A 12856-nucleotide genomic window follows, 5' to 3' on the forward strand; every position below is an offset into this window, starting at 1 on the left:
AGATCAGGATGCTGGACTAGATGGGCCATTGGCCTGATCCAGGCCGGGGGGGGGGGGCTTGCCTTATGTTCTTACATTGAAGTTCATTGTTTCCTGCTGATCATTTTTCGTTACGGTTCAGATGGTGACGGTGTCCTTTCCTGTAAAATAATGCTTAGGTTTCCTCCTTATCGGCATCTGTTTTATGTTGTCATTAGCTGCCTTTGGGGGGCACTTTCTTCAAAAGGCTGGTTAGGATTCTTTTTCTAAATGTGCAGATGAATAAATGCATTGGACGGGCGAGACAGGAGATGCGGATCTGAGCAAATGTGTAGCTTAGGAAGGGCAAGGAGCGAGTCTGGTGTCCCTGGAGCCGCAGGCAAGTCTGGCCTAGGATTGGCTTACTGGGATGATGCCTTCATTGGGAACAGGCCTTGGCTCTAGGATGCAGGAAGAAGAATGCCGCTGGAGAATGTGCAGAGTGCATTTCCTCCGTCGCTGCATAAAACCAGTGTGCACTCAAACGCAACTGAGGTTTAGGCAGCTGGGCTTGCTCTTAAGAGCAGTTTGAGCCCAGAACCTTTTCTCTTTTTGATCTGAACCCCAGCAAAGAAGCAAGTCTTGAAGGAGAGGCGAGGAAAATATGTTGATGAATAAGAGTGTGCTGAGGAGGCTATCTCGTGCCTCAAGGTGTGACAGGAGGCACATGGAGGATTCAGCATGAGGACTAGAAACTTTGGAAGCTGTTGCAACAAATAGCAGAAGGGGCAGGGTGGGAGCCGCTAAGGTAGCCCTGGGGGGTGGGAAGGAAATGAATCCCAGTCCCCTCTGAGATGGTAAAATGTCAGCTGTGGCTGGGTTGGGAGAGGCAATGCTGCATGAAATAGGCTTTCTGTGAAGGGAGAAGCTGATTTCAAGGTCAGATTTACCAGATAGTGAATCCAAGTCTCAGCGATGTTGTGGTTTAGTTAGGCAGAGAGGGAAGCAACCTGGGAAAATAATGAGATGTGTACTGGCTGGTTCTGAGCCGTAGAACCATAGAACTGTAGAGATGGAAGGGACCCCAGGTTTCTTTTGCCCAGCGTGGGTCTCGAACCCACAATCCTGGGATTAAAGAGCCTCATGCTCTACCGACTGAGCCATCCTTTCAGTCAGCTGAACCAGGGACCCTGAGAGGAACACAGGAAGCAGCCTCTTACCCTGAACCGGACCACCAATCCACTTAGCTCAGGACTGCCTGTGCCGACTGTCAGCAGCTCTCCAGGAGTCTCCAACCAGGGGCATTCTCAGACCCACCTGGCGACGCCACTGGGGGATTGGACTTGGGACCTTCGGCATGCAAGCCAGACATGTTACCGCTGAGCTACGCCTCTTCTCCAAGCCTTGCCTCGCAGCTCCAGATCCTGGCCATGACAGAGGGCGCCAGCTTGGGGGAGGCTGCTGTAGGCCCTATGCCACCTCTGCCCCGGAACGTGGCAAGCTTTGGGCAGCTGTTGCAGGCCTGGGGGAGAAGCTGGGAGGGGTGGGAGAAAGGGGGCTTGGCCAGGGAGGGGGTGTGGAAGGAGGCAATGAAGCGAGTTGGCGCACGCCGGACATGAGATCCCTTTCAGGGCTCCGTCGGAACTGTCCCAGGTGCATTAAACAATTGGTCCGACGCCTCGTGCAAACCTATCAAAGCGAGATGCCCCCACTCCGCCTCTGAGAGAAAGATTGCAGCGAGCCTCCCCCCCCCCCCGGAGACTCCCATCAGCTTAATCTGCCAGAGCTGCCGTCTCTCTCTCTCCTCCCCCCCCCCGCCCAGCTCCCTCGGCCGCACAGGCGTGCGCTGCTCCGCCAAATTGGACAAATACATGTAATGCAAAAAAAATTGCCCCATTAGCCGGAAAAGAACATTGCGGTGCACTCACAAAAGGGGAGGGAGCCATTAGGTGCTTCAAGCCCAATTGAAGTCACCATGGATCAGATTCAATGGCTGGCGACAGATGCGGCATCGTTTGCTGCGCAAAAGACTTTTTGTTTGGGGGGGGGGGGGAGGCAGCGCTTGCTACATGGTGGAGCTCGAATGGTGCCTGGCGTTCTTTGAGCTGGAGGATAGCTATGACTGTCAACTCAGGAGTCTGCAAGCTTCTTAGGCCCAGGTGCCATTTTTTGAAACCAGAACAGACGTTTTGGGGCCCTGTTTCCTAATCTTTTCTCCATATATTTGGTGCTGTTCTTGCACCCTTCCTGGGATGAGTGGTGCAGCACAGCATAGGTTGATTCCAGATAGGGGAGCTTCCCACAGAGGAGGCCATTTTGGGCACCTGAGAACCAGGTTCTTATTTCCTGCAGGCGAGGAAATAGGGTAGGAGAGCGAGGACACTGTCTTGGCATGTTGTTGTCGTTTAGTCGTGTCCGACTCTTCGTGACCCCATGGCCCAGAGCACGCCAGGCACTCCTGTCTTCCACTGCCTCCCGCACTTTGGTCAAACTCATGTTCATAGCTTCGAGAACACTGTCCAACCATCTCGTCCTCTGTCGTCCCCTTCTCCTAGTGCCCTCCATCTTTCCCAACATCAGGGTCTTTTCCAGGGAGTCTTCTCTTCTCATGAGGTGGCCAAAGTATTGGAGCCTCAGCTTCAGGGTCTGAGTCCTTCCAGTGAGCACTCAGGGCTGATTTCCTTCAGAATGGATAGGCTTGATCTTCTTGCAGTCCATGGGACTCTCAAGAGTCTCCTCCTGCACCATAATTCAAAAGCATCAACTGTCTGGGCATAGAATCATAGAATTGGAAGGGACCCAATGGTCATCTAGTCCAACCCCCTGCAATGCAGGAATCTCAATTTAAGCATCAATGGCAAGTGGCCATCCATCTCTGCTTAAAAACCTCCAAGGAATGGGGAGCTCACCACCTCCCGAGGGAGACCGTTCCTTTGCCAAACAGCTCTTATCACCAGAAAGTTATTCCTGTTGTTTAGTCGGAATCTCCTTTCTTGTCACTTGAATCTATTGGTTTGGGTCAGGAGTGGAAAGCAAGCGTGCTCCATCCTCCATATGACAACCCGTGAGATATTTGAAGATGGCTGTCACATCTCCTCTCAGTCTCCTCTTCTCCAGGCTAAACATAGCCAGCGCTCTCAACGGTTCCTCGTGAGGCTTGCTTTCCAGACCCTTGATCATCTTGGTTGCCCTCCTCTGCACACCTTCCAGGTTCATAGAATCATAGAGTTGGAAGAGACCACAAGAGCCATCCAGTCCAACCCCCTGCCAAGCAGGAAACACCATCAAAGCATTCTTGACATATGCCTGTCAAGCCTCTGCTTAAAGACCTCCAAAGAAGGAGACTCCACCACACTCCTTGGTAGCAGATTCCACTGCCGAACAGCTCTTACTGTCAGGAAGTTCTTCCTAATGTTTAGGTGGAATCTTCTTTCTTGAAGTTTGAATCCATTGCTCCGTGTCCGCTTCTCTGGAGCAGCATAAAACAATCTTTCTCCCTCCTCCATATGACATCCTTTCATATATTTGAGCATGTATGTTCAAGGTTGCAGTGCCCAGAGCAGGACACAGGATTCCAGCTTGGGTCTGAGCAAGGCAGAAGCGAGTGGGACTCCATGAATTTGCCCAATCCTTTTTTAAAGCCATCCACGTTGATTGCCATCACTGCTTCCTGCGTTGTAAGCAAGTTCCATAGTTCAACTGTGCATTTCCTCAATCCTCTTTCCCCGTATACCATGCATAATTTTATAAACTCCTATCATTCTCACAAGTTGTTTGCCTTTTCTCTAAACTAAGAAGTCCCAAAGTCTGGAACCTTTCCTCACTGGGGGTGGGGGGTGCCTCTCCGTCCCCTTGATCATTCCCGCTGCCCTTTCCTGGACCTTTCCCAACACTTCAAGTTCCCCACCTCTACTTCGTTGTATAAAAGCATTTGTATGCCTTGTTTCAGTCCTAAGAAACAGTACACACTTGCATGAAAACACAAAAAGACCATGCAATTAAAAAGACAATAAAACTGGAAACAATTTGAAAAAACCTACCACCAACAAAATCAGCTAGGAGAGAAGAAAAACAACTGGGTGATTTTATATATAAATTTTAAAAGGTATGAACAAAAGCTTTAAAAGGGAGCGAGCTGACAGCCAACCCTATCTTGGGAGGGAACACCACTATATTTTGGTTTATTCATCATTGCTGTTATGATTAGCAGTTTTTATGTCATGCTCGAATGAGCTGAGGGTGACAGTCATTGTCTCCCCTTTAATATTGTGAATATAACCCTGCCAGGTAGTTACAGGTAGATAGCCGTGTTGGTCTGCTGTAGTTGAAACAAAATAAAAAAAATCCTTCCAGCAGAGGTAGGAAATTCCTTCCTGTGAGGTAGGCAGAGAGGGGAGAGAGCAACTGGCTCAAGATCATCCTGGGAGTCTCCAGGCATTTTGGACTACAACTCCCCTCATTCCCTGCTACCCAAGACCCTTTTCCGTAGAGAAGCCTGGGAGCTGATGTGTGATCTTTAGTGCCAGGACTGAAGAGGGGAGGTGTAAATTGTCATGGCCAATCAAGCCAAACTGCTAGGATGGCTCAGTTGGTAGAGCACAAAGCTCTTAATCTGAGGGCCATGGGTTCAAGCCCCGGGTTGGGCAAGAAGATTCCTGCCTTGCAGGGGGTTGGACTAGATGACCCTCAGGTCATCTGTTCAATTTTTGGAAAGAGAGAATCTGCTATCTCTTAACTGTCAGAATATTCTCCCTAATGTTTACTCAGAATCTCCTTTCTTGTCATTTGAATCTTTTGGTTCAGGTCCTCCCCTCCAGAGCACCAGAAAACAAGCTTGCTCCACCTTCCATGTGACAGGTCTTCTGATATATATCCTATCACCTCTCAGACCAGCTAGTTCTTTGCCTGATCCAGCAACCAGTTTTTTCTTAAGTCCCCCCCCCCCCGCTTGAAAAAAAAGACTATTTGGCCTTTCTTGGAGCTGTGATACCACAGCCTCTTCGAGGTCCCCCTAACAGGCAGAGATAGTGTCCCTGGCCTAGCCTTGTTTGGACCCCCCACTTCCCCTTTGGTCCCCCTCCCCCTGCTGTCACACAGTGCCCCCCCCACTAAGGGCTGGGGCACGCTACCTTTCAGCAGTGGCTCTTTTACCTTGATGAGCAGCTAAATGAATTATAAATCAAAGGCAAATGCCAGGGGACGGGGGCGGGAGGGGGAGGGCTCCATTACAGCGGCCAGGCACGATCTCCGCTCGGTGCACACTATTAACTCGCAACCAGCTGAAAATCCCCAATTGCTTAGATGGTCTGCATAATCTCAGCCTCTTCCCCCCACCCCACCCCACCCCTGCCAAGCACTGATGGCAGGTGGGCTGCACTCCTTGCCAGTGGGAGGGGGGCTGTAGGAGTCCAGGGCAGCAGGGAGGGGGCCACCTCTTAGTGGGGAGGGCACATGCGCAATCCTTGGCATCCCCTGTTTGAAAGCGTCTCGTCTAGCAAGGCTGGGGAGAGGCTTTTAGGGATGAGAACTGATTTGCGAGGACACGGGAGCTGCCTGATGCAGCCACACCTCTGTTCTAGCCAGCTCCGTGCTGCCTGCACTGACTGGCAGTAGCTTTCCAGGGTTTTAGGACCCAGACGCTGCCAGGAGTTGACCCTAGGATGCTCCACCGCTGATATTACAGCTGTTTCCCATAGCACTGAGTGCAACTCAAAATATCCTGGCAGGAGCTCCCTGGGACCTTTCTGGGCGGTTGACGTCTGAGATCCTGTTGTGGGCTGGTAAACGGAGCACTTTCTAGCTCGGGTTGACAGAATTTTCAGTCGCTGGCCAGTCCACTGTCCCTCAGACATTGTGGCAGGCCGGAGAAGCGGCACTGCGGGAGCTGGAATAAGAGGCGAGAGGGGCAAATAGTCCTCCTCCCCGCCCCCCAGCCCCAACCACTGCACTTACCTTCCCAGGGGCTGCCGCCACCACCAACACTGCCGCTGCTACTTCTGCTTCTCGTAGGTAGGCAGAGTGAGCTCGTCCGCTCCGCTCTCTGGTCCACAGGAGTACTTGGGCAGCGGCAGCAGCAGGAGGAAGAGGCCGAGTGGTGGCGGCTCTACCAACCAAACGCCGCGCCTGGTTTACCTCAGCGCGGCGTGGGGACATCTCTGCCAATCAAATGCCGCTGAGGTAAACCAGGTGTGGCGTTTAAGCGGCAGAGCCGCTGCCGCTCGGCCTCTTCCTCCCGTCGCCATCGCCAGGAGTCTCAGCTTCGCGGCAGGTTCCGGCTTCGCGGCATGGGCCAGATTTAGGACCCAGATGGGCCTGATCCTCTTTAACCAGGCCAGGGGCCGTAGTTTGCCAACTTATGTTCTAGCTGGTATCCTGTTGCAGGGGAATGTCTCCTTCCAGGCAACTCCTGCAGCCAAGCTGGTTCCAAACACATTGCTCGGCTTTCCTTCGGAAGGAGGAAAAAGTAAACTCAGGCACCGATTGTTAATATTAAAGAGTAGCTCACATAATCAGTGGCTGTAATGGAAGCAGTTCGGGGACATGAGGAGATGAGCCCCACTTTCCCCATATTTCCCACTGCTGCAGCTTGCTGGGATGGCTGATGCCAGTCTCTAGGGCAGGCATGTCCGAAGTCCGTTTCGGGGGACTAACCCGGGAAAGCTCAACAACTTTGGAGTAATTTTTTAAAAAAAACTCAGCAACTTCAATCCTAAAAAAGGTCAACAGCTTTGGTTGGCCCTCACGCATGTTCACTTCATCAAATCTGGCCCTCTTTGAAAAAAGTTTGGCCACCCCTGCTCTAGGGGAATCTTTTGCCTTGTGGTCCTGCCTGCTTCCCTCCACTGAAGCCCTGCCTGTTTATTTGCAAAGCGATCAGATGCGTTGCACAAAGACGCCTTCAACCTCAAGCGCTCGCTCATCCCATAAAAACCCCACCAATTGTTCTGTTCCTGGAACTTTTTTATGCTCACGGATGTAGTGAGCAATATCGTAGCCAGTTACCAAGACGTTCTCTCTCTCTCTCTCTCTCTCTCTCTCTCTCTCTCTCTCTCTCTCTCTCTCTCTCTCTCTCTCTCTCTCCCCCCCCCCCCCCCGTGTCCCAGCATCCTGATGTTCCAGCAGCCTCCTTTGGTATGACTAAGGGTACATTTGCGCTGCCAGCTCACTGCCTCTTTCCTCCTTGAGCTCTGCTGGAAGGGCTTTTGTCCCCCCCCATAGGGCACGATGCTCTTCACCAGCTGTAGCTCAGTGCTAAATTGCTGCTGGAAGATCCTGCGGTAGTTTTCCCTGATGTTTCCCCCAGGGCTGCTTAAAAGAGGCTCTGTGAACGTACCTCCTGAGCTGAGCTGCTTTGGACCACAGCATTGGAAGGACGGACGGGGGGAGTCAAATCCACGTTCCCATATCCTGCTTAGGAGGCTGCCTGATTCCAAGCCAGGCACCTGGTCCATTTTGCTCAGCTGGGGAACCCCCCCCCCCAGGGAAGAAAACTCAGAGCCCGGGGATTGGTAGTGGGATGACACTGAGTGGTCATAGAGGACGGAGAAGATTGGGAGGAGGAGGAGGAGGAGGAGGAGGAGGAGGAGGAGGAGGAGGAGGAGGAGGAGGAGGAAGCTGAAGAGGTAACAGGGTTTAGTGAGCAGGAAGAGGCTGTGGCAGAGAGAAGCTCAGAATCACAGGCAGAAGCTGAAGGCGAGGAGGGAGGGTGGCAACATGAGAACGGGGCCTTCTCTGCAGTGGCTCCCCAGCTGTTGAACGCTCTCCCCAGGGAAGTTCGTCTGGCGCCTTCATTATACACCTTTAGGCACCAGGCAAAAGCGTTCCTCTTTAACCAGGCTTTTGGTTGATGCGATTTACATCCTATGCCCTTTTTAAATGTGTGTGTGTTTTTGTGGTGGTGGTGGTGGGGTATTGGGTATTGGGTTGCTGTTTTTATTTTTATTAGGTATTTTGTGGTTTTATAATCTTAATTTTATTCTGTGAACCGCCCTGAGACCCCCGGGTATAAGGAAATATATAAATACTACTAATACTAATACTAATAAGGTAAAGGTGAAGGGACCCCTGACCATTAAGTCCAGTCGCAGACGACCCTGGGGTTGTGGCGCTCATCTCGCTTTAAAGGCCGACGGAGCTGGCGTTTGTCCGCAGACAGTTTTTCCGGGTCATGTGGCCAGCAGGACTAAACCGCTTCTGGCAAAACCAGAGCAGCGCACAGAAACACTGTTTACCTTCCCACCAGAGCGGTACCTATTTATCTACTTGCACTTTGATATGCTTTCAAACTGCTAGGTTGGCAGGAGCTGGGACCGAGCAATGGGAGCTCACCTCGTCGCGGGGATTTGAACCACCGACCTTCTGATCAGCAAGCCCTAGGTTCCGTGGTTTAGACCACAGCGCCACCCGCATCCTACTAAATAATAATAATCCAATAATAGTCTGCAGTGGAGCCAACACCTGCAGGGGTTATGAGGGTTCCTGGAACAAGCAGAGGAATGAAACAAAATGCATGTTTAAATGTGGATTTTCATGTAGATAATGGGTTTTTTAAAATAATTTTGTTTAAAAAAATTAATGCCAAAATAAGGGCAGAAAGGATCTGTTTAGAATTGGGATCCATGCGGTCACAGCTGTTCATTATTCGGAAGAAAGGCAAGGGGTAAAATAAATGCTATGAAATATTTTGTGCAGCTGTCTGTAGGGCGACTTGATGGGAGGGAGGGGGGTCTGCATGCAGGTTTCGGCTGCTGAATTGTTTCCCAAGTTAGCTGCTTTTGTGTCCAATGTCTTAACTATGGAATCATAGAACTGTAGAGTTGGGAGGGACCCCCCAACGGTCATCTATCCCAACCCCCTGCAAGGCAGGAATCTCAGCTAGATCATACATGACCAATGGCCATCCAACGTCTACTTAAAAACCACCAAGGAAGGAGAGGGAGTCTGTTCCACCGTCAAACAGCTTTTACCATCAGAACGTTCTTCCTAATGTTCCTTCCTTAATAATAATTATTACAGCATACTCCTGCAGAACAGTGGCTCCCAAACTTTTTTGAGCCAACTACCCCTTGGTTCCACAAACTCAGTGCCCGCTTCCCTATAAAAAATAGCAGAATAGCAGTCTGCATGACCCACTAAGGAAGATAATAACCCAATAAAACAGTAGCAATTAATTGCACATTAATTCAGAATCCAATTAGAACTGTTTAGTTTAATTAATTCAACAAAATGAATTAACTTGATTCCGAGTCTAATAACCATTTGCAACTCCCTGCAACCCCCTTGCCCGCCCCCGCCCTGGAAATCCCACCCCGCCCAGGGGGAAATACCACCCAATTTGGGAGCCACTGCAAAAAACTATTCATGAACCTGGTGTATATAAAGATTTTAAGTAAGCAAAGTCCCCCGTCACCTGTATTTTACTTGCGCCGTTGGAGTCTGCAGTCTTCCATCGCCTGTCTCTCACCGCCTCTCTGTTCTCCATCCCTCGCAGCTGGTTCTCTTCTCTGGAAAGCTGAACACCATTGCCGCTGTGGTCACCATCTTCTTCCTGCTGGTCTACGCCACCGTGGATTTGGCCTGCCTTGCACTCGAATGGGCATCTGCTCCGAACTTCAGGTACGTGGGGCTCCTGCGTGTAGGATCAGGGAGGGATTCAACCGGCTGGGGGTTTGTCGACGGGATCATATTACACTGGTCCTGAGAGGGCCTGCATTGGCTCCCAGTACATTTCCGAGCACAATTCAAAATGTTGATGGTGACCTTTAAAGCCCTAAACAGCCTCGGCCCAGTATACCTGAAAGAGCGTCTCCATCCCCATCGCTCAGCCCAGACAATGAGGTCCACCTTCGAGGGCCTTCTGGTGGCTCCCTCCCTGAGAGAAGTGAGGTTACAGGGAACCAGGCAGAGGGCCTTTTTGGTAGTGGCACCTACCCTCCCATGAGATGTCAAACAGATAAACAACATAAAAAAATTCCTTCAGTAGCACCTTAAAGACCAACTAAGTTTTTATTTTGGTATGAGCTTTCGTGTGCATGCAGACTTCTTCAGATACGTATATCTGTGTATCTGAAGAAGTGTGCATGCACACAAAAGCTCATACCAAAATAAAAACTTAGTTGGTCTTTAAGGTGCTACTGAAGGAATTTTTTTATTTTGCTTCGACTCAGACCAACACGGCTACCTACCTGTAAGATAAACAACAATTTGGCTTTTAGAAGACCTCTGCAAGCGCCCTTGTATAGGGAAACTTTTAAATTTGTGTGTTTTATTATGTTTTTTTTATATGTTGGAAGCCTCCCAGAGTGGCAGGGTACAAATAATAAATTATTGTTATGTTATTGCATTCACCTTGTGTGAAAACCAACCATGAGCCCCCTAGGCTGAGGGCGAGTGAGAATCTGGTGGACACAAGTCTGTGGAGTGTGAGGACTAGCTGCTTGAGTCGGGGTGGGGAGCTTCTTTCAGCCTGGGCACCATGTTTCCTTCTGGACATTTTGGGGGGTGGGGTGGAGATCACATGTCAGTGGTGGGTGGGGCCAGAAGCAAAAGTGGGCAGGACAGCAGGTGTAAATTTTACCTAGTTTCTGCACAAGCACGCCTCACTGCCCTGTACAGTAGTGCCTCGCTAGACGAATTTAATTCGTTCCACGGGTCTTTTCTTATAACGAAAAATTCGTCTAGCGAATCCCATAGGAATGCATTGAATTTTTTTAAAAAATTTTTTTGCCCATAGGAACACATTAATTGAATTTCAATGCATTCCTATGGGAAACCGCGATTCGCTAGACGAATTTTTCATAAAATGAATTTGTCTAGCGAGGCAACCTCCGCTTGAAAAATCCTTTCGTTAAGCGGAAATTTCGTTAAGCAGGGCATTCGTTAAGCGAGGCACCACTGTACCTGACAAGCACTGTCAACATTCAATCACACATTTCAGCCTGGCAAACACAGTCAAGGGGAGTATGAAGCAGAGGTAAGTTAGGCGTGCGGCCAGGGGAGTGTCCTGAGGGCCAGGTAGAGACTCATCAAGGGCCATGTTCAGACCCTAAGCCTGATATTCCCCATTCTTGCTTCGTAGAGGAACAATTTCGAGAAGGGTGTTTGGAGGAAGAGAGATCCAGCAACACTTGAGCATTCTTGCTTGGGGAGGGCAGGGAGGATGTATAAAAAATTCTGCTCCTCCTTTCTCAGCTCACGGGCTCTCACAGCAGCCTACAAATCAATGCAGAGACGTACTATAGCAATCATGTGCAAACATTAAACACAGTTGTAAAACCAAACATATGCACTAGCCAATAAAATAACTGGGGTTCTAAACAGAACTACCATTGTTTGCTTGTATAAAAAGCCTCCTTAAACCGGGAGGTTTGTCCTAGGGGCGTGGGATTTTGCAGGGCACTAGGGAGATCTGGGAAGGAAGTTCTGTCACACGCGCAGTCAGTTCATATGGGAAGGGCAGCCCTTTTGGAAAACAGCACTATAGTGCAAAGGCTCTGTTGCTTCTTCTGACAGTTTCCAGCTTTCTGGGGTCAAAGAGAGCCTTGTCCCAGAATCCGTTGCAGCTCTTTTCCAGTTCCTTCAACCGTTCCTCATAAGGCGTGGTTTCCAGCCCCTCAATCATCTTGGTCCCCCTCCTCTGCACGCTTTCCAGCTTCTCAACACCCTCCTTAAATTGTGGTGCCCAGAACCCCTCTCAGCCTCCTCTTTGACTCTCCATACGGCTTCCTCCTCTGCTCCTGTAACTCTGCCTTCCCCTTGACCCTCCCTGCACCCTTCATATGGGTCTTCCGGGCGGGTAGAATACCTGCTTTGAAGGACCCGTGGCATTTGCTTGTTGCATGTTGCAAGGTGAGTGCAAGGCGCTGCGTGCAATTCTGCTGGTGGGGATGGGGGGGCACAAGTAGATGGATGGGGAGGAGGTACTCCCCCCTCCCTCGACTTTCTCTCCCTCTCCTTGCTTGCAGAAAAGCCAGTCCACCCGCTGGTGAGCAGCTCAGGGAAATCACCTCTTCTCTCCCCCCCTCCTTCCCTCCCTCCAGTGGTCCCTCCTCTCTCTCTTTCTCTTCGGTGGGGGGGGGGAGAGCCTAGGGCCTGGTGATCAATTTCTCCCCCTAGCTAATCCCATCAAGCCGAGCACATCGCCCGTGTAATAAGCATTTATGATCCTGTTTAAAAAGCTTTTGCCCTTGAGCAAATGCCGTTTTTAGCCAAGAAGGGAAAAAGGGAAGGATTGCCGGGAGGGGGGGGGGGACTGGGGGCGAGAGAGAGAGAGAGAGAAAGCAGAGAACCCAGACTGCATTCTGCTCTTTGCAGTGAATTTATGGTACTTGTCCTGCTCGGCTTCTCGGGGCCGAGTGCCAGCCGTTTTTATGGAGCACAGTTTACATTAGTGGTAATTAAACCGAGGGGAGCAGGAGACAGAGGGGAGTGGCGTTCCTGGAACAGCGTCCCTCTTCCTTTCCTTTTCTTAGCTAGGGTTTACTCAGCTGCAGCCCTGTGTGCAGGCGAGAGCTTGCATTGTTTATTTGTGATTAATTTGCTGCATTGAAGCAGCTAGGTGACCCTCGGGGGTCCCTTCCAACTCTACTGTCCTGTTTATTGCATCTGTCTCTCACTTTTCCTCCACGACGATGCTGAGGGTGTTCTACATGGTCGTCCTCATTCAATCCCCACAACAACCAAGCGAGCTGGGTTAGGTTAAGAGGCAGGGAGCAGCCCAAGGTCACCCAGTGATGTTCATGGCTGAGTGGGGATTTGAACCCTGGTCTCCCACATCCTCGCCCGGCAATCTTAACCACTACACCACACTGGGAAAACCAAGATGAGCAATGTTTTGAAGGGTTCAAAGTGCCTTGAAAGGAATTTGATGCAAAGGTGCCTTGTTGGTTTCCGGTATGAA

General features: G+C 50.5%; 1 protein-coding gene across 2 annotated transcripts in view; it reads left to right on the forward strand.

The window, feature by feature from the left end:
• LOC118093583 (solute carrier family 12 member 9) overlaps positions 1–12856 on the forward strand; it is a 94072-nt gene that overhangs the window by 42343 nt on the left and 38873 nt on the right. For both annotated transcript variants that reach the window (XM_035132993.3, XM_088669302.1), the window contains exon 9: positions 9449–9573. In XM_035132993.3, the coding sequence (XP_034988884.1) occupies positions 9449–9573 (125 nt within the window). The remainder of the gene's footprint in view (positions 1–9448; positions 9574–12856) is intronic.

Source organism: Zootoca vivipara, chromosome 5, assembly GCF_965207765.1.
Source record: "Zootoca vivipara chromosome 5, rZooViv2.hap1.1, whole genome shotgun sequence".
NCBI classification, from domain to species: domain Eukaryota; kingdom Metazoa; phylum Chordata; class Lepidosauria; order Squamata; family Lacertidae; genus Zootoca; species Zootoca vivipara.